The sequence below is a fragment of the Vidua chalybeata genome, chromosome 1 (assembly GCF_026979565.1).
Source record: "Vidua chalybeata isolate OUT-0048 chromosome 1, bVidCha1 merged haplotype, whole genome shotgun sequence".
Lineage (NCBI taxonomy): Eukaryota > Metazoa > Chordata > Aves > Passeriformes > Viduidae > Vidua > Vidua chalybeata.
The window spans coordinates 50473345-50499565 of NC_071530.1; the positions used below are offsets into that span (position 1 = coordinate 50473345).

At 36.5% G+C, this 26221-nt stretch overlaps 1 protein-coding gene across 1 annotated transcript in view; it reads right to left on the reverse strand.

Moving 5' to 3' along the window:
* Window positions 1-26221, reverse strand: part of CNTNAP2 (contactin associated protein 2) — a 1037491-nt gene that overhangs the window by 678422 nt on the left and 332848 nt on the right. Inside the window, exon 3 of the mRNA XM_053940221.1 lies at window positions 4569-4762. Coding sequence (XP_053796196.1) covers window positions 4569-4762 — 194 coding nt within the window. The remainder of the gene's footprint in view (window positions 1-4568; window positions 4763-26221) is intronic.

Consider the following 26221-nt stretch of genomic DNA (forward strand, 5'->3'; position numbering starts at 1 on the left):
GGGATGGAACACCCCAGGACATATGGACAGGCTCAGCAACGAAATGCTGGAAAGCAGTACTGCAGAAAGGGACCTGGGGGTCCTGCTCAGTGGCAAATTGAACATAAGCCAGCAGTACCCTGGCAGGCAGGAGGGCCAACCATGTCCTGGGGTGCATCAGGAACAGCATCACCAGCTGGGCAAGGGAGGGGATTGTCCTGCTTTGAGACTGCCTCACCTTGAGAGGTAGAGGCAGTTTTGGGTGCCACAATACAAGAAAGACATGAAAGTATTAGAGAGTGTCCAAAGGAGAGCAACTAATATGGTGAAGGGCCCTGGGGGGAAGCTGTATGAGAAGTGGCTGAAGTCACTCGGTCTGTGTTGCACGGAAAAGACTGAGGGGAGACCTCATTGCAGTCTACAACTTTCTTGTGAGGGAAGAGGGGGGCAGACACTGATCTCTGCTCTGAACAGTGACAGGACTCCAGGGCATAGACTGAAGTTGTGTCAGGGTAGATTTAGGTTGGATATTAAAAAAAAGGTGGTCAGGCACTGGAACAGGCTGCCCAGGGAAGAGGTCACAGCACCAGCCCTCACAGAATTCAAGAAGCATTTGGACAATACTCTGGGGCATATGGTGTGGCTCTTGGGGATGGTGCTGTGCAGGGCCAGGAGTTGGACTCTATTACCCTCATGGGTCCCTTTCAACGCAGCTTATTCTCTGATTCTGTGACTTTGATATTGCCAAGAATAAAATGATGAGATGGCTGAGAGCTGATATCAAGTTCTACTAGAGAAACCAAATTTTAGAAGACAATACCTCATAAGATCTCTTCAAATTCTAGCAAGGATCTTCCAATTTCCTTTAGGAAAGATTTTAATGTTAGACATGCTGAGACTCTGCCACTGATGCATAAAATTTGAGTCTCAATGTTTCAGAAGATGTCTTATAGCTATGGAGCATATTTGCATAATGCTTAATGTGAGATATTTATATCATCTATATCTGAGTTAGCAAACAGAAACAGTGTTATATGTAGAATCATGTCTGGTATGTGTTCATTAGGCAAATATCATTGATACAGAAACTAAAGTGTGCATCTATACCAAAACAAAGTGGGATTTTTTTTTTTTTGTGTACATGAAACACCCCAGTGGATTGACATATAAAGGATAAACTCATGACCTATCAAAATTAGAATCTCAGACTACAAGAGTGAAGGTAGGAGAGGTGATCAAAATTCTCTAGTTGCTAGGCATTTTATGGAAAGAGGCCACATTCACTCATCTTATTAAAATTCATGAAAATTGAAAATATCCAAAAGCCCAGGAGGGGTGGGGTCACAAAATCTATTTCACAGAACTGGGAAGCTTACTCTAAATTCACCTTGAAAGCACTTTCCCCATCACAGACTTCCTGAGAGCCTTTTGATTTCTCTCCTACTTAGGAGGTAATTATAGAACTCCTTTTCCTCTCTGACTAACGCATACAGAAGAGTTCACTTCAGCCTTTTATGCAGATTATAACGGTTTGTTCCTGACTAGATCTCTATTGCAAATTATTTGTCCTTTTCTCTCTCTCCAATTCATCTATTTAGCTTTATTTCCCTTTGTTTCTCACGTGTCATCCTCTGTCAATTGATATCATAACTACTTTAGTGTTAAATACTGTTGAACTTTGCACTTCTCTTTTCCACTTTTAATTTGCTTTTGCATTTAATTTTAAATTTACTGTTGTCAGAAAACAATGACATTCAGGCATAGGGATGATGGAAGAGGGTTTTTAAACACAGGCTTCATAGTGTATTTCTCCTGTGAATAAATCTCTTAAAAGATACAAATCCAATTGTAAACAATACATTTTTTTCTAAAAAGATTTCTAAGGCCATCAGAATCATGAGGTTTTTAAGATTGACACAGTTATTTCAGTCAGGAAGAATCTGATTTTATGAGTATAAAGTCTCTATGATAGATATTTACCTTATGTAGTCTAATCTGGTCCTAACAGCTACCGCTGCTTTTAATTTCTTATACAAATTGACACTAAATGGAAGATTTGATGGAAAATCTACACCATTCTGTTTTCACATCAGGGAAGTCTGTCTCCTTGTAACACTACCACTACAATAGGACCACAGAATTTCTCCATGCTCAGGCATCTCCCCTGTTTTGGGAACATATTAACATGAATATTCAGTAATAATTAATAAACAGTGTTTCCAGGATAAAACCAAAGCTGAGATGTCATTTAACCACCACAGCAATACTATTTTAGGCAAACTAGAATTAGAGTCAAGAACCATGGCCTTTTTCTTTTTTTGGTAACAGCCCACTTTTATTCTTAAAAGAAAGCAGGGATAAGGTAGCATTTCTTTTTCAATCTGCTTTTCTAATATTGGATAAAAATTTTAACACATGAACAATAGCAGTATTGCAGCAACCAGCTTGCTAACATATATCCAAAGACAGCATTCCAAATAAAAGCAGCAAGCCTGCATGGCTATTCACACTCTTTTGCAAGTGATGTCAATGATCAGTAACAGACCAGTAGCATTCCCCTGAATCCACCAAGCATGCATAAGTGTTAATAAAGAGAAAAAGGAAATGCTCTTACATGAAGAAGCTATCAATATTTTTATATTAAGTGACAGTATAAGAATAAAGACTCGCTACAAAGTCCTCACTCTGAAAGCTGGTCTGCTCTGAAAACAAACAATCACAGCTGTAACTAAACCAACCAAACTAGGCATCACAAAAAGTTATTAAGAACATATTTTTCCTCAGCCTAACTATTCTGCTTTATATATTATTCACGCAGTCAGCTGCAAAGCTCTCTCCCATTCTTGGTGATTTCAACAGTAGTTGTTTGAGAAGCTTTTATACATTTAGAGTAGATATATAAAAGTATTTATAGCATTTAGTGTTTACAGTAAGTGGCCTTAAAAGAGAAATTTTTATATTCATCAAGCTTAAGTATAAGTTGTCCCCTACCCTGATGAATCATATTCATATCCATGTTCTAAGGAATCTAAACAAAATCCAGTATTTTTTCTCCTCAAGGTTGTCTACCTCCCTAGCTTTAAATTCTCCCTATTTCAGAATCCTATCTGGCACATGGAAGAGATTTTTTCAATAAATCAATACTGTAATAAAAAATGACTGTTTCTACGCTCTCCACATATTAACTGAGTTTCTCTTATACAGATAAAAATCATTCACCTTATGCTCTACATTTGACATTCATTTTTAATAACAGACCTTAATAAAAGAAGCACCTGGCAAAAATGTGAATCTAAAATATCAATGTGTTAAATCTTGTCTGGTTTGACATAATAGCTAATCGCTTAATTTGGTTTCAGAAAGAATAACAAAGTATACTTCTGAGAAAGAATACTGTCTGAAAGAAATGCTATGAGTATAGGCATGTTAAGTAATAGCTATCATTTTTTTGTCAGCAAAATGGAAAGCTAATGTTTTCAGCAAGAATGAAATTAGCAGTTTATCCGTGAAAAAAATGTGAAAAACAAAGCCAAATTACATGCTTTTTCCTAAAATTCTTATAGCATAAATACCCATTGTCATGGTTTAACCCCAGCCAGCAGCTAATCAACACACGACTGTTCACTCACTCCCCCATGATGGGATGAGGGAGAGAACAGGAAAAATAAGAAAACTCATGGGTTGAGATACAGCCAGTTTCATGCATAAAGCAAAAGCCACACTCAAGCAAAGTCATAAAGGAACCCATCCACCACTTCCCATGGGCAGGCAGCTTTCTTGCCATCCCAAGGAAAACAGGACTCCATCACATGTAACGGTGACTTGTGACAGCAAATGTTATTACTCTGAATATGACCTCTTCCTCCTTCTCCCAGTATTATATGCTGAGCATGACTCATTATGGTAACGGGTATCTCAGTGGCCTGTTGGAGTCAGCTCTCCTGGCTGTGTCCCCTCAAAGTTTCTTGTGCACCCTCAGCCTACTTGCTAGAGAAGGGTGAGAAGTAGAAAAGGCTTCAGGCTATGCAAGCACTGCTCAGCAGTAAGGAAAACATCCCTGAATGAGCAACGCTCTTCCCAGCAAAATCCAAATGACATCCCCCTATTAGCTACTGTGAAGAAAATCCTCATAGCCATCCGAGCTAAAAAAAACACACCCCTGTAGCACTTGTATGGAAAACACTACATACATGATAAAATTGCTCTCCGGCACATGTACACACAAGGAGAAATTACCTTCCAAAATTTTAACAGAAGACTTTTCAAACCCACTATTTTATCTCATGCCATGAAATTAGTTAAAAGGAAAGAGGAGACAAACCTAAGAGACCCATTGAGCAATACCAGTGACCAAAAATATTTCCATGTTCTCCTAAATACTGTCATCACAAAATGGGTTTTCTAATCTGGGGATAGCCCTCCTGACAGCAGCTGCATCCTAAATAACAGTGTTTTGAGCAAAGCTCTGTTCTGTCCTGATATAAACACTGAAGCATTGTACAAGTCATAGAACTCAAAAAAAAAAACAAACAATCACTGACAATAAACATCATTACAGCACACACCTCCATTTCATAGCAATTACTTACCCAGATGTTTCCATCTTGGTGGTATGGTTTCCAGTTTCTCCCTGTATCGCTGTAGAGCATCCGATATTGAGTGACCCAGTCAGAGCTGCTGTACCTGCCTTGAGTTGCAATAGCACTGATCTGCTTCCTATTCCCAAAATCCACTTGCAGCCATTGGTAATGATCACTATCTGATGGAGACCAACCTCCTGCACCTGTTGTGAAGAAGCAGACGGGAGATTTAGATCTCAGGCAGTTGCTTTGATGTGAACTCATTGTGAAGATGCTGATTGCTGGAAGTCAGCCCAGCTGAGAGGAATAGAATATCAAAAAAATTTGAACACATACAAAAGAAATATGAGTTCCCATTATTAAAAAAAAAAAAAAAAAGTTATCACAGGCTTTAAGTACATTAAATCTATTGCCCTAATCGTATTTTTAATATAATTGTAATGATTTAATGGGATGCCTGCTAACCAATCAATGCCTTAATAATGCTTTAATTGCAGTTTATTACTTTTTGCCAAATTATAATTTTTCAAGCATTGACCAATTTTACATGAATTCCTTTGTCAGAGTAAGGCACAAATCATTAAATTTTTTTGGATTTTCTATGCCTTTTCATTAACATTTCAAGTTGAAGAGATAATATAGATAAAAAGTGAGGAAATAAGAGCAAGTTCTCTGCTTTTATAGTTTTATAGTTCTCTGCACTATAGAGCACAAACTGAAAGATTTACCAGAAGAATTGAGAAAGGAGCAGGTACTGCAGGGCTAGATTCAGTCTTGATCTGCTGGTTGTACAAGCTGTCACAGATTACATTGGCAGATGCCTTACACAAGTGTTATTGTTCTTTATGGGTCTATGAATTAACTTGACAGTAATGCTATTAATATTCTTCTCAGACACTATACTACATTAAACTGTTCTAAATAAAGAAGGCCAGTGATGCATAGATCAATGTTGTATTGAGACATGAATGCAATTTCTTATTCTGAAATAAAAATATTTAGGGGAAAACTGTTTTAGGATTCTTCAGAGAATAATAAAATTTCTCAGATAGATATTATAATGATATAGGTATTATAATAGTAAGCATTAGGAAATACATGAAATAAAAAACCTCATCTATCAAAATAGGGAAAAAGTGGAGTATCATTCCCTTTATAATCATAATGGACATTAATACACAGAAAACAAAATGTTTACAGACTTGATGTGATTTACAGGGGTTTTATTTTGCTTTTAGCTTTGAATGAAATAGATGTCTTGGCACACCATCAAATCATGTAGTCTAGTCCATGGACCAATTTTTATTGCTTTTAATTTCACTTATAGTCTTCAATTGATGTCACAAGCCTTGCCTGCTTGCCAAACAAGCAACATTGCTATATTGCATCTTATATACTCCCATCATTAGGCGGCAGCATTGCCTCAGTCTTAGACAACCCAAAAATTCATTCAGTTGCTACAGGTGTTAACGTTTGCAGGTCATTGGATATTTTAATGTCATCATATCAACAGGATGATCTGATGCCTTATGTGCTTGCCTTTCATTGTAATTAAAAGTGTAGCACTACACCAATGACAACTAATTTGTTAAAATTCTCAAGATTTACAATAGATGCTTTCTCTTTGCTCTACCCAGGAAAATAAGCAGGATACTTTAGCTGTAGGGAATAGTTAAATGCTATTTAAAACAAAATAAACCCGAAAAACACCCTTTCTGAAAAGCACTCACAGGAAAAATATTCCCACACATTCCCAAATTCAAATTAGATCTAGTTTTGCAGAGACTGATCATTCAAAACAGAATGCAGCTTCTTCATAACTACTATGCATGGAGACTGGAAAAGTTAGCTCTACATACTTGTTGTAATAGCAGAGATAATGTCTTTTCTCCCTATCCTAATGTCCCCATTAAACTGACATATCCGTGATTGATGGCATGCAAAAGATAAGAAGCTGGAACTATACAAAAGCCATCTTTGTAAAAAATCCCTTTTGTGGCTACCGAAAAAAATAAGGTTCAAATGTGAGCATTTTAAAAATTTTTATGAAAGACAAAGTTAAACAGTCAATCAATAAAATTTCCTTCATTAATGCAATTGTTAAAAAAGTGTGACATACTACAATGCTGTGAAGGTTAGAATAGATATTATGGTTTTTACCATAATGCAGGAGATTTACATTAAACCAGGAGATTTTGTTAAGCACATTTAAAGGAAAAGACTTTGAAGCATAACAAGAAACAGTGTTTTTATTTAGTACATTCATATTACTTAGACAAGGCTTTGGCCTTCTGTAGTTGATAAACAGTCGGTGTAAATTTCAACTATGTTTCAAAGAGTCTTTACCTACAAGTCCTTTGAAAAATTTGTAAAAATTAAGTGCTAGCATTCCTTTCCTCAGTTTTTGTTTGTTTGTTTTTTTCTGGTTTTTTTTTTTTTTTTTTTTTTTTTAATGTAAGAAGAGTTAGAAAGTATCTTTTACATCATGCTTAAGAAAAGTTAGAGATGTGACACAACAGTCACATCTAGGTCATGAGATGGAAACACAAGTTTTGCAAGACAGACTGCCCTATAACCATTTCTAACAAGCAAGAGACAAGACTTTTAGTCAGTGTTGCAAAGAGCAGCAAACAATATTATCCTATATCTCAGTTTCAGATTTCTCTTCTGGCTTTTTCAAGCCAGTAAAGAAATAAATAGTCAAAAGGATGGAGGAGAAACACTCTGCCTTACAGCTGAATGTGTTGCTTAGCAGATCAGCATGGCAAAGGAATGGTGGTCAGTCTGAGCAGGCAGGGCAGCAGCCATCAGCCAGTCATCAGAAGCAGCCTGTGAGCATCAATTAAATTTGTCCTCTTCCACTTTGATTCACCAAGCTGTGTAATTTGGGAGAGATGACTACTTTGTCCATTTTGTTGCTGATACATGTAACCGTTAGTGGTTCAAGGATCCTTTTTTCTCCTTCAAAATATTTCTTTTCAGGTACATGTTATAAATAAGTTATGAAAATGTTGGATCAAATACAAATTTCCCCACTGTGAAATCTTGAAAACACCCTGAATTCACTGGAGGAATTTAAGTACATTTGTATCTCCATTCAGTCTAAGTAGATACAAAAATCTCACATCAAACATGTGCATATGTTTGCAGTTCTTCATATCATTAAATATTTTGCTGAATAAAACCCTGTTTCTTCATTGGAATTCAGATTTTGGTTTGATACTAGATTGGTACTAGAGGAGTTACTTTTAATTACATATTTTGCCTTTTTGAAGGAGTGAGGAATTCGGAAATCAAACCTACTTTCCACAATATGGCATTATTTTTGAAATAAACAGAACTTTATGGCCAGTACATTATGAAAGAATACTGAATTATCTTTAGTGAAGGAGCAAAATAACAGCATGTTAGTAGATTACAGGGAACATTACATCATACTGAAACTAGTGTGGTGTATTAAAATTGTTGAATAACTGCTACTCAGAGTTATTATTCACACCTTGGTGTAAACTGTTCATTTTTAATAGTTGTTGGCTATATCCTGAATTTTATTACATTTATTATTTGCATTTTTTATTATGGCAGAAAAATAGGCACTGGATAAGTACTTTTTCCTATAATGTTCCCTTTATTTCATGTACTATCTTTTAACAAGAAATAGAGCAATATACTATGAAATCAATAGACTTACAAATTAGAAGAGATTGGAACTAAAAAATTGTTTTAAAGATACTAACTAAACACATGCATATAATACAATTAACTTTCCTTAAAAAGGTAAGGAGCATTTATGGAGCTTTTAGGTAATAACTGTGCAATGAATTTGACTGCAAACAATATCTGCTTCCTATTTTTATTTTTATGCTGTTCCAGAATTTAATGGGATTAAACATATTAGCGCAATCAGCAGTCAAAATATTTGACCCAGTGACATGAACCAAGTGAGTCATGAGCTACTCTGGTTTGTACCATATAGCACTCTACACCACACACAGGGCGACTCATTTAAACTTGAGCAAGAATGACTGTAGATGATCTTTCGTCAACAGGGAACTCCAAGTTCAGAAACAATAAAGTCATCACTGACCATGTGGCCCAAATATCTTTGCGTATCCAAGAATCTTTCCCGTGCATAAAAGCCTATAAGTTTAATACGCACAGCCAGCCAGAGGATACTGGTAAAAGGCGGCTATGAGAGATTTCATAAAGGGTTATTTTTTAAACAAGTCATTTGATCTGCTCCTACTGCAGACTGACCAAAGTACTGAAACAAACATGATGTGTCTTATGGAGAAGACATAAAACTATATTCAGAATGCCAAGAACTAGAACTTGTAAAATCCTCGTGAGTGGGTATTGATAGCAAGCTGTCAGCTCATGGAGAAGACAAATTGTGTCTCAGCAGAACAAAACTGAATGCATGTGGAAAAACAGTAGCTCCTGAAAAGCACAATAAATTGTACTATGAGCCCTCCAGCCTTTAGACAAGGCTGTAACATAATAAATCTTCTGTTACTCCTTGTATCAAAGGTTCCCAACTCTTCTGCTGCATCTCACATTTGAAGGCTCTACCTAAAGAGCACTTTAGATTACAAGTTACCAGCAGGTGAGGTCCAGGCTCATCTCAGGCTCAAAGTACAAGCCAACAAGTTGTGCCACATCTCTGCTTGTACAATTGGCTTATGTTGTTAATGATTTTACACCAAATAAAAATAATTGCTAACAAACAGTACTAGCTTCATTACAAATGAAGTTGAAATTAAAAGGCTTAATTTTTTCAATTATGAACTTGTTTCCATTTTTTATTGCATTTTATTCCACAGGTTCATTCTGTGGAACAGAAAGCATCATGAAAAACTTAGCTTATTTATGAAAGACACATGCACAATATATTTCAAAAAGAATAAAGAATTTAACTCAACATGGGCCTATTTTTTCATGTATAATTTCTTCCTTTTAATTAATTATACATTTCAGCTCCCTATTCAAAGCTGGGGAGTGAGTTACTTCCCATTTAGGGCACACAAAGGCAGCCAACATGATGAGTTAGCCTTACTTTCTCGTCATTCCCCATGATGAATTTTCAGTAAATAGCAAAGCTGGGGTAGGCTCACAGATTTTATATTTTTATCTGAACTGTCATAGGATACTGAGTTTACAGATCTATAAGAAGGGGACACTGATGATTTTGGAAAATCTCTTCTGTTTCACTTAAAAATAATTCTTTTGAAAATTTGGGACTTTCATTTCCATTCATGATGAAAACTGGAAACACTAAGTTGCACAGGAAGAATCCATTCTTGTTATAGTTTCACTTGTTCATCACTCCCTACTTCAAATCACAAAATTAAAAATGCCAGTAGTGCAGCAAGTGTAGTGTTTTACTCTTTTCAAATCAGTAATAAAAAAGTTTCAAGGACATGAACTAAAAAAGAGGATCCTTACTCAGAAATTTCATTAGAAAGCAAATTATAGTTGTAAGATGTAGGTTTTGGGGTAGTTACGATTCAGGAGATTATTTTATCTAATCATAGAACAATTCTATAGCCTTTCAACAAGGAAAAAAAATATGCCTTTTTTAATAATCATGTAATAATAGCCTGAAACATTCCTAGAGCTTGAATCATCTTATTTTTATGGGAAAACCACAACATAATCTGTCAATGAGAAATAGTACTTTCTAGGTCACTGCCATAGCATGAAATCAATACCATTTGACACCTTGCTATTTTCCAAGACATTGCTTGTCATTCTGCTACATAAAAGATAAATCAAGACCAAAAAGAAATCTTTGAAATACTAAGATCATTCATTTACTGCCCTTCAGAGAAAATATGGGCAGCCATTTTCTACAGTACCTAGAAAACAATATAAGAGACCCAAACTCCTAAATAGCATAAATCTATCTGCACTCTTTGTCACTATTGTAGTTAAGCAGGACATCAATGGAGGTTTTCATTTTTGCCTTGTCTTCCTCTGTCCATTTTATAATACAGTGCAGATACAGACATTGCTCAGAGAAAACTAAATGCTTCCAGCTGTGAGGCCCCAAACAAAGGAAGGATGAGGAACTAGTAGAATAAGTCCAGAAGAAGTCACAAGATGCTCTAAGGGCTGAAGCACATCTCCTATAAAGACAGGCTGAGAAAATTTGGATTGTTCAGTCTTGAAAAGAGAAGGCTTTGGGGTGAACTAATTGTAGTCTTCCAGTGCCTGAAGGGAGCCTACAAGAAAGATGGAGAGAGGCTTTTTCCTAAGGGTGTGTAGTGACAGGGAAAGGGGGAATGGCTTCAAACTGAGAGAAAGCAGATTTAAGCTAGACAGTAGGAAAAAATTCTTTACTATGAGACTGGTGAGACACTGCAACAAGTTACCAGAGAGGCTGTGGATGCCCCATTCCTGGCAGTGTTCAATGTCAGGTTGAAGAGGGCTTTCTGCTCTGGTAGAAAGTATTGAAACTACCTGATCTTTAAGGTCCTTTTCAGTTCTGGAGCACTACAGTGGGTCTAGTCACATTGGGAAAAGTTATGCTTATACAGAAATCTTGGATGATTACAGACTTCACATTTCAAGCTGCTTTGAAGGAGGGTCACATTTACCATGACAGCATCCTCCAACAAAGACACTTCAGCTTCTTACAGGGCTTCACTTCTAATTGAAACAATCTCTTCCTGGTACTGGCATGGACAAACATTTCTTTCCTTATCATAAACAGCATGCATTTGTTTATTTCTTGTATCCATCCGCTGTTCTAGCTGAATTTGGATTTATAATCCATTCCCTATCTTCAGGGTAGGGATTTGCTTTTGCATTTTTGAAAAGTTCTTCTTTTTAGCACAAAACAGCAGGGATGCATTTGCAGACAAGACCACGCAAAACACCAATGATAGGCAAATAATGAACATTCGGCTTCAAGAGAAGCAAATACTTATATTTAGAAGATAAAAAATATTGAGAAAATAGCAGCATGAGAGAAAAAGAGAACAAAATGACAACTAGATATGTTCTTCTCTAGAATTCACTATTAGAATTTACCCCAAATCAAACCATATTTACTAGAAACTGGCAAATGGCATCCAAACTTTGACCTACTTCTCCATGAGTTAAAACTCTATGCCCTTCCTAGAAGGGCAGAAAGAATTAGGAGACAGTAAGCTCTGACTCTCTTACTATAAAATAGATCTAAAAAAACTCATTTTGGAGGGGTAAAACATAGGAAAGATCCAATATTCATTCTTCAAATTAGCCTTCCTTGTTAGCAGCTGAAAGGTACAAGCCTATAAAGGGTGTATGGTTTTCATTTTTTAAACTATGTAAAACAACTATTTTTATTCTATTTTGGTGGAGAAGAGTAAGGATCAGCCCTTATTCACTGTAGCAAATATTTTTTGAACAATGTTAGACTAATTTTAGAAGACTTGCCTTCTAGTAAAAAAGTAGGCAGGGTCTGTATATATAAAAAAACCCCTAATTATATTTCTTAAAATTATTTCATTTTCATTTAAAAACATGAAAGTTAAAAGTAGAAATAACCCAAGGGATAACAGTAGTTATCAGGATACAGTCCACATAGATCTTTTTTAAAAGAACATTAAAATCACTATATTATTTTTTAAATCTCAATAGATCTTTTTTACAGTAAATGCAATTAAAATAAATCCCTTGATGTAGTGTCTGCTTATTAATACCCACTGCTTCCTAGTATATCTTAACTGAGCACACATCACATAGGAGGGAATGAACAGTCAATCTGCCCTAAGGAACAGTGGTGATATCTAACAAAAAAATGATGCAAAAGAGATCTCATTGTTGTCATTCACAGTTGTCATACTCAAAGTAGAGGAAAAAAAGTCAGAAACCTAAGGAGTCTCATATCCTGAATTCACTGTTGGGGAACAAATACTTTGCAGCTTTGGTTATTTTAATGAACACATCACTTTAAACTATGCCTTTCCCATCTGTTCTGCTTTCTAATTACATATGCAAAAAAAAAGCTCATTCACAACTGCATCCTAATGGAATCTTAAACAAAATTGGGACAAGATTTAAATATTCTGTGCACATCATCTGTATTCAAGGCATCAAGCAGCTTCTTCTCCATGAGGTGTTTTCTTGTTTTTTGGGCAGAAAGTTCAGGCAAGGCAATGGATCATTGCACCCTTGCATGTAAATCCCTTGCATACAAAATAACCACAGTGGCATACAAAAGATGAAGTAGACAGTAGAGAGATCTCCCTTTCCTCACATCACCTTTGCAAGTACCACAGCAGAAATCTCTTATTGTATGTTTATGCATTGCAGCACTGGGGTTTTCCTGACAAGTCAGGTCATATCTCTGGCAAGAGCTAGCAAGTGTCTATTTAATGGACAGCAAATACTACCTCTGCAGTGTCTGTGCTGATTAGTAGATTATTATCCAAGATATTAATGATGGCCAGATCACAAATAGCAACGTTTTACTGACTGTGATTGAATAGCATTTACATCACTTTAAAATACAAGCTCATTATGGTAGTTTCTTGAAACTGCTGTTATCCTTCCTTGGTAGAGATGCCAGAGAAAGAGGAATTAAGGTATTCCAGCACCTGATTTATAACATTTCAATAGCAATGACATGCCTAAACACTTTAGTCACCTGAGTCATCTCCTGTTCCCATTAGCTGAGCCCACAAATTGATGGAAGCCAAAGCTGAATTACTGAAAGCTTTATCTTTGTGCTCTAGCTTATCTTCATTAATATTTTCCCCTCAAATGATTGCACATGCAAGATGATTAAATTATGTAATTCTGGCTTACATATCTTGTTCTGTGACTAGTCTTCAGCCATAAAAGATAAAAGCTGAACCTCCAGTCTTACAGATACTTGCTGTGTGAGATCCTATAGGGAACATAGTTTCCGCCATTAGTATAACATAGTTTCTGGTTCAGTATATACAGTATATTCAGTTCTTTTGGTGTGCAAACAACACTAGTGAAATGCCCTCTGTGAACAAATAGAAGCCACATGTTTCCTTCATTCTACTCACTGTCTGTTTTCTATCTATATTTTTTAACTGTAAATTTCCTGGTCTGTGTCTCTGACAAAAAAATCTCCCTTGAAATGCCCTGCTCATGGTGTACTCTCTCCAGCTCTTTCAGGCCCTTAAAGAGTCTTAGCTCAGCAAGTAGAAAGAAAAAACAAAACAAAACAAAACCAACAAAAAAAAAACCAAACCAAACAAACAAACAAAAAAAAAAAACCACAAAAAAAAAAAAACCAAAAAAAAAAAAAAACAAAACAAAACAAAAAACCAAAAACAAAACAAAAACGAACAAACAAACAAACAAAACCCAAAAGAACTATCTGGCTCCAGACATTAAATAAAGTAGTTCTGAAGTCCAGCTCCCTTAATGATTATCAACAGTCAACCTTTGCTGGCTGCTACTGATGTTTGCAACACCCACTTGGGCTCAGCTCCTGGACTGCTACAGAATCTGAAGACTGCACACTTTTTCCTCTGTTACTTTTTTTACATTTCTACCAGTTTGTTTTTCGTAGTGCAGTTGGTGTGGTTTGGGTTTTTTAGTTTGCTTGGTTTTTATAAGGTTCTTTTGAGATTGGCAGGAAAAAATACATTCAGGAATATATTCAGGATGAAGACTCTTCCCTAGTGTTTCCTATCCAGGCTAAACCTGATTTTCTTCTATACACTTTTCCATCTGCTCAAAATTTCAAACCTGAATTCCCATTTTACAGGAATTTATGAGAAGCTGGTCTCAACCCAAATGGTTGTGATTTCTCAAAGATCAAAATTGTTAATAAAGCAGTCTGAAATATTCTTTCCTTCTTGAGTGGCAAAATCACTGCGCATTTTGATAATTTTCCACAAAAAATTATAAGTGAAGCTAATGAATTTTCATAAAAGGGAGCAAAATTATTGAAGTAAAAAATTAAATCAGCCATTGCAACTTAAATTTTCTGAATAGCCAGAAATAATTTTTGAGCCTTTTCCATATACAAATTGGCTAGAAAATAAACAGTTAGAGGAAGATATACTACCCTCTTATTTGTGTCAATGTGATATTGACTCAATCCTGAGAAAAGGACAGGACTCTTCCCTATGTGCCTCATTGCTTAGACACTGTTTCCATGTGCTTCTGCAAATCATACCTTGCTCAAGATATCACAGGAGCTCTGATAGCATGAATATAAGCTACCACTACTGCTCCTAGTACACATATTTAATTCTTCTGCCTTTCTTTCAACAAGCAGGAGCACAGAATTGTGAAATATTGAGAGATGACTTTTGAAATCTAATATACAGCTGATTCAAGGTGTATGTGGCATTTTCTGTTTTAGCAAAGTTAAAGGATAATTATATTTTTCTTTAATGCATCTATTGCAAGCAGTACCAAGATCCTTATCCTTTCTCTCCATTAAGAAAATATATTCTGTTTTTAAAAATTACTCTCTACTGCATCCATTTTGGTGATGAAAGCTCATATTATGCCTTTTATTTTGCTAATAGCAAAACATTTATTAATATCACATGCAGAGTTGCAACAACATCAGAGGAATAATTTTCTTCTTTATTTTATTTGTAAAATAATATGTTCATTTCAAGTAGAATTCAACTTTTAGGGCAGCAATTTGCCTGAAGTCTATGGTAAACTACTAATAAACAATGAGGATTCCCTAATGAGTTTATACTCCTTGGAGCCAAAACACAGCACTGTATACAAAAATCATTATAATCACAAGAGACAATAGGAGGGAAAAAAAAAGCCAGCAAAAAAAGTTATAACACTAATAAAAGTATCAATGCTCTCATCAGTGACATCAAATGTTAATTTACCCTCATGGGATTAACTAATTTGATACATTTTAGACATTAATCAGGGTAAGAAATTCTGCTAGGATTTTTATTCAATATAAATTAATGAGAACTCAAAGTTCATTCAGCAGAGCATTTCAAAAATTACACTATAATAAATTAAAAGCCCCAAATGCACACTCCAACCCTTCTTTTTAAAATTTCAACCCACAGAAGGGACGAGAATATGGAAATGTTGGCTTTACAGTAGGAGGGTTCAACATACATAGTCTGGGGGAGGATTCAAAGCAGGATTTAACTTCGGGTATCCTGAATCCTCCCCACTTCTCCCCCTGCCTCCGTTAGCCCTCTAACACTCTTAAGAAGACATAGCTCCCTAGGCAGAAATTAATCTCTCTGCAGTTTCCACACTCTTCATTTAAGCTCTTCAGGCTACAGATTGAAATACTTGTTCTGAATGCATTTTTTTCAAGACTGTCAGTCAAGACTCAACACTGCTGAGGAGAAAAAGGAACTTTTGCATGTCTGGACTAACTGAATATACCCACTCCCCCAACAAAAGAAAAAAATCCCACCACCTCAAGCACCTAGTCTGCAGATTGGACCTAAGTAATTTCTGTTGGTACTGAGTATCAGTTGGCAGATGAAGAAATAGCCACAGCTACAAAAAAAGTATTCAAGACAGAAACCATCTAACTTGGCAGTAGCAATGCCCAGGCAAGAAAAGACCTAATTGAGGATAAAAATAACTTCCGTTTGTGTGCGTGTAAGCTGCTGTAACACATCATTTGCAAAGACAACTGAGAAAATAAACAGTATTCTGAAACTTTCTGAGGAAGGCTGTATTGCTAAAGCTAGTAATTTCTCCTACTTCACCATAAATGCACAATCCAGGGTTCCATCCCCACAGAGCTTGATGCTCTGACCTTACAGAAGTTACATCAGTCTCTTCCTGAGTAAAGCTCATGGTTTTTCCTGCATGCTGAAACAAGCAGTTCTTACTAACAGTCTTCAAGGAAACTTCCATCTGCTGAGCCTGGACATGGAAAGGGTACTGCAGTTTAAGCTAAATTGTCCAGGAACATCCATGCCACTGTATGACAGCTTTGCCATGGTTTCCTGATTCACTTTTATATTGCAGAAAGCCATTATCACAGACAGTCAGTGTTTCTCTGCTTTCAGTTAGATGGATATGTGTGGCAGCAGCTCTCTGGCCACACAGACCAACACATAACTTTTCCAGGCTTTGTCCTGGGAAAGGCTGTGAGACGATCAGAGAAAAGAATGATAAACAATTCTTATCTTTACTTGCTGCACCTGTTGTTGTGAACATGTGGAATGAGTTATGGAGATTTGTTTACCGAAGAGTAATTTTTTAATTAGCCAATGGTGATGGTGTTTGGACTGGTGGACCAATTAGGTTCACCTGTGTCATGACTGTCTGTAAGGGCGATGGGTTTCTTAATAAGTATAGAATAATATAGTGATTGATCAGCCTTCTGTGAATCATGGAGTCAGTGCTAATTATCACCTGGCTGGGGGCCTGTGATGACAGATATGATTCCTACAGAGGGATCATATCTGAGGGATCAAGACAGAGGGATTTTCCTTATGGCAGAAGCCCAGGAAATAAGCATGCAGTAAGAGCTTCTAAAGCACTAAAGTAGCTAAATCACTACTTCTGTAAAAATTGAATCCTATGATTATTGTGCTATAAAAATGTTTTAAACAGGAAAAACCACATGGCTTAACAAGAGAATGCAAGATATGATAATTCTATCTATTATGGTTAGAATATAGATTTAAATACAGGTTTTTTAAAAGAATGAAAGAGAAAAAATATGCTCTATTAATTGTGGGTTTAAAAGCATATTATCCCATAATTTAGCTTCTGATTCGGCAATGCTAATTAAGTACCAAAAAATCAGAGTCACTTACAAGATCTAGCCAATGCTTATGAAGATACTGCAACTATTTTTCTCTTTTATTTTTTATTACTACAATGAATTTATTTTTTCTTATTACTAGAAGCAAAGTATCATTTGGAGAACAGAAGTTTTATTTGCCATAGATTTTACAAAGCAAATTTGTCACAAATGTTACTCCAGTAAAAACATTTATGTCTGTAACATATATTAATTTGATCTATCAAAATGTATAATATATCATGAAGTTATTCCTGATGCACTCCAGAAAACTGGGTCGGCGGCATCCCACTGTGCCGCCCTTCCAGCAGGTGTCAGAGATTAAAGTTTTGCATGAGAATGAGGGTATCCAGTCTGGAGATGTTCTTAATTTGTTCAAAGAATACGGAACCCACTTTCTCATTGTAGTTTTGTGGATTGTAGTACATTCCTGACAAAATTTCACCCCTCACTGGCTTCTCCTTGGACCCTGACACACAATGTCTCAATGACAGGCCCAGCTCTATTTTCCCAGTCTGTATGCATTTCTGTGCATCACTTGAGAGGTATCTCTTTGCTCTGTTTTTCTCCTCCTCTTGATGTCTCTTGTTTTTGTAGCTTTTGTTTTCCAACCCCAGACACCACTTTCCCATTCAAGTGGGGGTCGTAATTTTCCTGTGCTACCCTAAACTCAGTGGAGGAGACCAAAAAGGGAGGGAACTGGAGCATTCATCCTGTGAGGAGAGACTGAATGACCAGGCCTTGTTCAGCCTTGAAAAGAGATGAGATGAGGAAATATTGTGTGATCCAACTGTCTTACACAGGCTAAGGTATTTCACATCATTAAGATCATAAAGGAAGGGCCCTACTCCCTAAAAATTTCCTATTCTCCTTAAATAAGAACCTCTAATCTACAGGTGCTCAAATCTTTCCTGAAATTCTATTGCTAAATTTGCCAAACTAGGTAATATTTGTGCTCTAGAAAACAACTCAGTAATAAATTCTCAGGATTTTGCACACTTGCTTTTTAATTTTGCCTTTAAAAAAAAAACAAAACTCTGTATTGCATAATCATCACTAGTAGCTATTATCTACATCAGGTTAATACATTGATTTTCCATATGAGATTGATTTCTGCTTATTCATTATATCACTTTATATTTCTTTAAAATTTCAATGTTGGGAAATCTTACTGCCATAGAAGTGGACTTCTTCAATTTTCATATTTTCCTGCCTGATATCTCATGGTCAACAATCTCCACTTTTTTTCTGAATAGGTACTTTTGAGAAGTAATATGTTTGCCCCACAAAACCCCCAAAAATACACAAAACCCCCCCATGAGCTCCTGGAGACTGAGAAATATACAGTGAATTTCTTGAATTCATTCTGGAAGAAGTAGTAGAAATGGGCACAAAAAGAGCAGAAAATTAGAAAATTGGCTTTCAAACTCTTGTCTTGTAAAGGAAGTTATGGATTAATGCCATAGATTTGAAGAAGAAAAATTCTAATATATTAAAAGCAAAGTTTAAACATTTACCAATAGTTGCACAATGAAGTCAGTGATGGGACTAGAAAATGTTCCATCATGTCCCAAATGGGACTAGAAAATATGCCATTTTCCTTTGGCTGGCATTTACCTGTGTAAGTGCAAAAATACTACAGTCACAAAAATAAGAGCTGGTTCAGCTTGCCCTATAACAGATGGAACACCGTTTTTCTATCTTTATCAATATTTTGCTATGAGGTCTAAAATTCTGAATATTGTGCTTACAGCTCATTGTATTGAGTAGTGTCATTATCTGCACAATGACCTTAGAGCAAACACAAATGCATCTTGTCAAACCAGATAATGAGATCAGCAACATGCAAGACCAAGTGTGGGGCTTACAAACTTGCTTAAAAATCTGAAAGCCAAGATAACTGTGATTTAATAGTCTTCATCAAAGATCCGGAAATAAAAAAAAAAAACATACTTGATTCTTAATCAGCAGAACAATGTGAAGTATTCTGGACACAACATTCCTCAGGGTCTAAGGTTTCTACCCATCTTTATTTATAGAGTTGAAGTTCTCAGTTACATCTCTCCTGGCACAATGCATGTTTGGATCACAGCCTACATTTTAATATTCCTAGCTCTTATAAAACTCCTTGAATCCACAGTAACTGAAATAGTTTTAGTTGCCACCAATGTCCTCCTGCTTTGTACAACTTTGCCTGACAAATTCATGTTTAAGGCTAGCATCGCCACACACCATAGAAAATTATCTAAAACAGTAGCTTGTGTCATGTCAACATCCCTGGAGCTACACTCACCTGCTGAAGGATTACATGCAAGTCAGAACATATTGTGTTGCACTCTATCATGCCAGATCTGCAGTGACAAGTTTCTTCAACATTAAAGATGAATTTCTGAAGTGACAAGCCTCAGGAATCGAGCATCTGCAAAATCTCCATGTACATTCCAGAATTCCAAAAACACAACAATTTTTATTAAACATTTTTTAATCAGGCTGGTGATTACTGCATACTGTCACAAACTTAATAGTGCTTCTGCCACAGCCAATTTTTTAATGTGTTTTTTTTATGAGTTTTAATGGGTTTTTTAATGTGTTACAACCTTTTAAAACTTTCTTGGTGATCTCTCTCTTTGTGATGTGATGCCTTCCCATTAGCCGTGAATAACTGTTGATGTGACTTGAGGTCATGGAAATGGCTGTGACACAGAAGGTACCAGTATTACAACAGATCAAAAATGTCCTTTTTGGTGAAGTTAAATTACCACCCAGCATCAAATGCAAACAAGATGCTAAAATCTTATCACTTGTGAAAGAATCCTTTCCATGGGAACAAACACTGAGAAAGTGGAAGTCCTTGAGCTCCTCATCCAGAGAAGGGATTTTGTTTTTTGTATCTACAAAGTGCAAGTGTCTTAATGCACTCTCCCCATCCCTGCCCATATCCAAACTTTATTTTGCTATTAAATTAATTACTGGGCACTTAGAGGGATTTCAATTGACTATGCCAAATTACCAACAAAGACCAAAAATTTAATGAAAAATCCTTCTTTTTATAGGGGGATAATTGTTATAAAAGTTTAGCTTTATCATTTGGAGTTTACCTCTTTTATTTGGCATGACCTCTTCTTTCAAAGAAATTCTTAGATAAATTGGTGAACTTCATTTTACAGCTTTATCTATCTATCTGGTAAAGGAAATTTGATGCTCAGATGCTCAACTCTATATTGTAGAAGCACATTATATACTTTCAAGCAAACATAGTTAAAAAGAACAATATAATCCCTCTAGGAATAAAAGGAAATCAAATTCAGACATGGTACATTAGCTTAATAAAATCCAGGAAAGACATTTACGAACTCTCTGGCCTGAGGGTCCCTTTAGGAACAAACACAAATGATCCTGTTTTTTACATAATCTTCCTTCACTAGCACTATTTGCAGTGCAACGTATCCTTTCAATTTGAACCAGACAGTGCTGTGACAGCTACACTTTAAAGTGTGTCCTAATTTGTTGAGAGCAGTTTTCTGAATTAGGTCTGTATCCATTGCATATCAAGGTAGCTTTGTTTGAACAGATCTGAATGCATGTTATTCTTATCTTAGGTTTTCCATGTAAATTATAAAGAAAAAAGACTGACACTCTCTCCATTAATATTAAGAACACAAAGGGATTTCTGCTCTAGACTTGCCTGGAAAAGTAACGAAATTTAGGGGCTCAGTTTTGTGATATACATTTACAAATTGATCTTTTCTCCTCTTTCCAATTTCATACAATTGTCTACAGTTTAGCTCATTCCTATTCAATTTGCCAGAACACTTTCAATTTTTTCATCTTTAAAATCTTTAGTTTTCTTTTGTGTGGAGTAGGAAGTGGGAGCATATTTTAAACAAAATTTTGTCAGAAAGTTGCATATACTGATTATTTAAAACTCTGTCAATACGTACTAGTACTACTACTATTAATCAACATCAAAAGTAAATTTAGGCATAATTTCTTAAATTAAGTATTTTATAGACTCCACATTCAATGCATTCAAAAATATTTTCTTTGGTTGGTACCGTTGATAGCTTAAAATCATCCTTAAAAACAGCCTATATTATATTTCCAGAATTAACCTTATATTTTAAATTATGCTATCAACATCGTTTGGGTCACTATTATGGGTTCTGCAGTTTTCTGTATCATAAGATGGAATTAACAGCATTTGTCTGATACACAAGGAGAATGCAGAATACTTAATAGTACCACCTCTGCTGGACAAAGTCTTTCTGCAAAATACTAACAATGAGCTTCTAGTGTTATGAAAAAATAATGTCTATATTTAATTGAAAATTTTGGAAATAAACTAGTCAATTTTTAACTGTTATAGATAATAAAGTACATAATTAAATTACTTTCTGTTACACATTCTATGACCTTGACAGAAGGCTGAAATCTCACAATACTTTTTATTACTCTGATCAGCAGCATCTTGTTCCTTAGCTGTAATATTTAGACCTCTTTAAAGTTCTTAGGGCAAATTTGCTAGATAAAAGCCATGATTACAACCTTCAATTTACTTGCTTGTAATGTGATATATGGTAAGTCTCTGAAATAATTGTAAGCAGTGTTATGGCTAAGCTTTCAGCTGTGTTTCATGAGGCATGTTAGACTATGGAGACAACCTATTTTTACTGTTATGCACCAGCTAAAAAATGTGGCTACCTTCTAAAAAAGAAAAAGAAAAGCTTGCCATTGGTAAAGACCTTAAAATGAGAAAACTCTTTTCAGGGAATAGAAGATGGAGAGAAAAGGGAACAGCACTCTTCAGGTGACTAGAAATGATATGGTTTAATGGTTCTGATAACACCCAATGCTCTTGTCAAACCAAAGAATTATTTTTTGTCATTTTCTTACCTCTGTTATTGTAGGAATTTGTTTGTACATTTTACTTCATAATCCAAATTCTTCTTTTTCAATAAGATCTGGACTTATGCCTATAGGTTAAATCAATTTATTTTGAGGTCTTTCTTGCCTTTTTTCTTATTTGCCATCAACTTCCCCTGTTCTTTTAAACTTCCTTGCCTTTGTAGATGAATCTCAGAGGCTGAAAGTGTTGCAATCATCCATAAAATTGGATAAGCCTGTAGATTTTCCCAGCAAACCCTGTCATTGTGACTCCAGCCTCATGGAGGGACTAGCTGTAAGGGAACAAGATAAGAGCACAGGAATTGCCATATCACACTTAGTGAACTGGTAAACTAGCAGCTTTTTCTCAAAGGGTGCCCATTACCACCTATTTATAAGCAAGGTGCTCTAGCCTCTGATCCAACTACAGAAAAAACATTCCCTGTGAATGGCTCAATGTAATTCCTTAATTAAAATCTAGTGGATACTTGAGAACTGAAATGTTTAAAAATAATTTTTGCCAATTGCTACCCAATTTTTGGTGTCTCTGCTTTGATCCCCAGGTATGGAACACCTTTCCAGATGATTTTGGACATGGCTCACTGAACAGCCATTGCTGGTCAATGTGTTGGTTACTGCTTTGGCTGAATTACACATTATTTGCTGTTTCAAGATAAGGAAAAAGCTAAAGCATTCTCACCGCTGTGCTTAACGTCATATATTCTATGCATAATATGCAGAATTTGGTTTCACCTAGAAACTAAAAATTTGTTAAAGCAACTTTTAGAGATTGCTCATGATAATTAGACCCATAATTAACAGCTTCTCTGATCTCTCAAAACCTGATATTGTTTAAATTTAGCATTTAACTTTTTCTTCTTGATAGCTGAGCACCACTTTAGCCTAATTTAAAAATTAGTTAATCACAATTATAAAAGAAAGAACATCTCCCCCTCCTCCAAAAAAAAAAAAAAATCCCACCTGGAAACTAATATGTATAAGAAACAATCACCTCAATGTATTCAAAATGTGTTATGGGGGATGTTGCTGACCAGCTTCTCAAGTCAGCAAATCAAATATTCTATCACTGGCTTTCATTGGGGATTTTATTCTCTACCAAAAAAACCAGACAACTTCTTGATACTGAAGAAAGCAAAGCAGTTCAAGTACCATCTCCCACTGTATATATTAAACATTTTGGCTTGTTTGTTAAAGGGAACATCCAGTTTCTAATATGTTCTACATTTGGCAGAATGTCAGCTGAAGTCGTCTCAGTACAGCACTGTGCAATATCCAAACTTTCCATCTCAGCCAAAGCACACTGCCCTTTTTCACTAAGTAATAATCTTGTTTACTTATTTTTTTACAACATTACTCAATGTCACCTGATTATTCCTTCAAAACTGGGTCATTGTAGCATCATCTAGTCTATACTAGCAAAAACAAGGAAGACAGGGATACCTATAAGATAACTTATTCCTGATCAATAAATATTATGTAATTATAGACATGATCAAGTGCCTATTTTTAAATACCAGAGGACCCTTTGATCCTTACAAAAATCAAATAATTTCTGACAACTTTCTTAACTAAAGCAAAATTATCTCACTGGGGGCTGAGTTACTAAAAGCCCAGCAGGAATGCTAAATTTGATGGTAGTCAATACTGAAAAGCAAAGACATCTAAAAGATAACTTTTCAAAAAGCAGATTTTAAGCAAGCTAGCTTTTAATTCCTTTTCTCCATTGCACATTACACAGAGCCATGATTCACAGCAGAGACAATTTATCTAACATTGAGTGACTTGGAAAATTGACCATTCAAGCAAATTTTGTAATAAAGAATATAAATCTGTCCTAAAAGAAATAAAAATCTGCCCAACAAGCAGTCAGAAAATTTTAGGGCTCTGAAAGAAATTAGTTCATTGTTGATGTTCATTTGTTTCTTAGCTGGCTGACAAACTTCCAAAGATGTTCAATATAGAACAATATTTTCCTATGTGAACTATATACCACAGCCAAAAATGGATCATTTCAGAAGACAAAAACCAGTGTAGATAGCAGGAGGAAAGAGGTAAATCACTATTAACATTTTTTTCTGAGCATTGCTTGGTCCTTAGCTGAACTCCAGCACAACAAATCTTCATGCAGAGAACACAGAAAGTATAACTTTATTTTATCTATAGCTATATCTATGTCATCTATTAGTGTCAGCATAACTAAACATTTCTTAATTACACCAACAGTTTATCACCTTGCAGTGTTATAGACAATCACAAAATCAACTAGGTTGTAAAAGTCCTTTGATGTCATCAAGTCCAACTTATGATCCAACACCACCTTGTCAACTAGATCATGGCACTAAGTGCCACATCCAATCTTAAATATCACTGGGGCTGTGCCATGACTCCACCACTTCCCTGGGAAGCCTATTCCAATGCCCAATTGTCTCTTTTTGTGAACAACTACTTCTTAATGTTCAACCCTAAAGTGTGTGCTCTTATCCTCTCGCTGGTTACCTGAGAAAAGAGACTGATCTCCACTTGGCTACAGCCACCTTTCAGGCAGTTGGAGAGAGTGATGAGGTCTCCCTTGATTCTCCTCTTCTCCAGCCTAAACAGCCCCAGCTCCCTCAGCTGCTTCTCACAGGACTTGTGTTCCAGATTCTTCACCAGCCTTGTAACCCTACTCTGGACATGTTTGAGCATCTCAGCATCTGAGATGCTGGAGGGCCCAGAACTGGAGGCAGCACTCCAAGTGTGGCCTCACCAGTGCTGAGTACAGAGGAAGAATCACCTCCCTGGACCTCCTGGCCACACTTTTACATGCCAGGATGCCGTTGGCCTTTTTTGCCACCAGGGCACACTGGTGGCTTATGTTCAGTCTGCCATCAATCAGTACCCCCAGGTCTCTTTCTACCTGGCCACTATCCAGCCACACTGTCCCCAGCCTATAATGCTGCAGGGGGTTATTGTGGCCAAAATGCAGGACTCAGCACTTGGACTTATTAAACTTGTTGTTGCCCGTCTATCCAGCCTGTCCAGGTCCCTTTGCCAAGGCATTCTACCCTCCAGCAGATTGACACTCGCACTCAGTTTATGTCAATTGCAAATTTGCTAACGTTAGACTAAATCCCTTCATCTAGATAATCAATAAAGATGTTAAATGGAACCAGCCCCAACACAGATTCTTGGGCGACACCACTGGTGACTGGCCGCCAGCTGGATGCAGCACTGTTCACCACCACTCTCTGGGCCTGGCCATCCAGCCAGTTCCTAACACAGCAAAGAGTGCTCCTGTCCAAGCCGTGGGCTGCCAGCTTCTCCAGCAGTATGCTGTGGGACATTGTGTAAAAGGCTTTGCTGAAGTCCAGGTAGACAATACCCACAGCCTTCCCCACATCCACCAGCAGGTCACCTGGTCATAAAAGGAGATGAGGTTGGTCAGGCAAGACCTGCCCACCCTAAATGCTGTCTTGATTAGGTGTCCTGTAGGTCCTGTGTGATTGCACTCAAGATCATCTGTTGCATAACTTTGCCAGGCACCAAGGTCAGGCTGACAGGCCTGTAGTTTCCAAGATCTCCCTTTTATCCCTTCTTAAGGATGGGTGTCCCATTGGCCAGCTTCCAGTCATCTGGGACCTCCCAAGTGAGCCAGGACTGATGATAAATGATGGACAGTGGCTTAGTGAGCTCTTCTGACAGCTCCCTTATGAGTTTAGGATGGGTCCCATCTGCTCCCATTGACTTGCAAGCATGTAAGTGGCTCAGCAGGTCACTAATTACTTCTTCCTGGATTACAGGAGGTTATTCTGTTCCCTGTCTCATCTACCAGCTGAGGAGGCCTGTTGTCCTGAGGATGATTTCTCTTATTGTTGAAAACTGAAGCAAAGAAGGTAATAAGTACCTCAGTCTTTTCTTCATCTCTGGTAAATATATTCCCCTGGTGTCCAATAAAGAATGAAAGTTTTTCTTGCTCCTCCTTTTGCTATCAACGTATTTATAAAAGCATTTTTATTAACCTTCATAGAAGTGGCCAGGT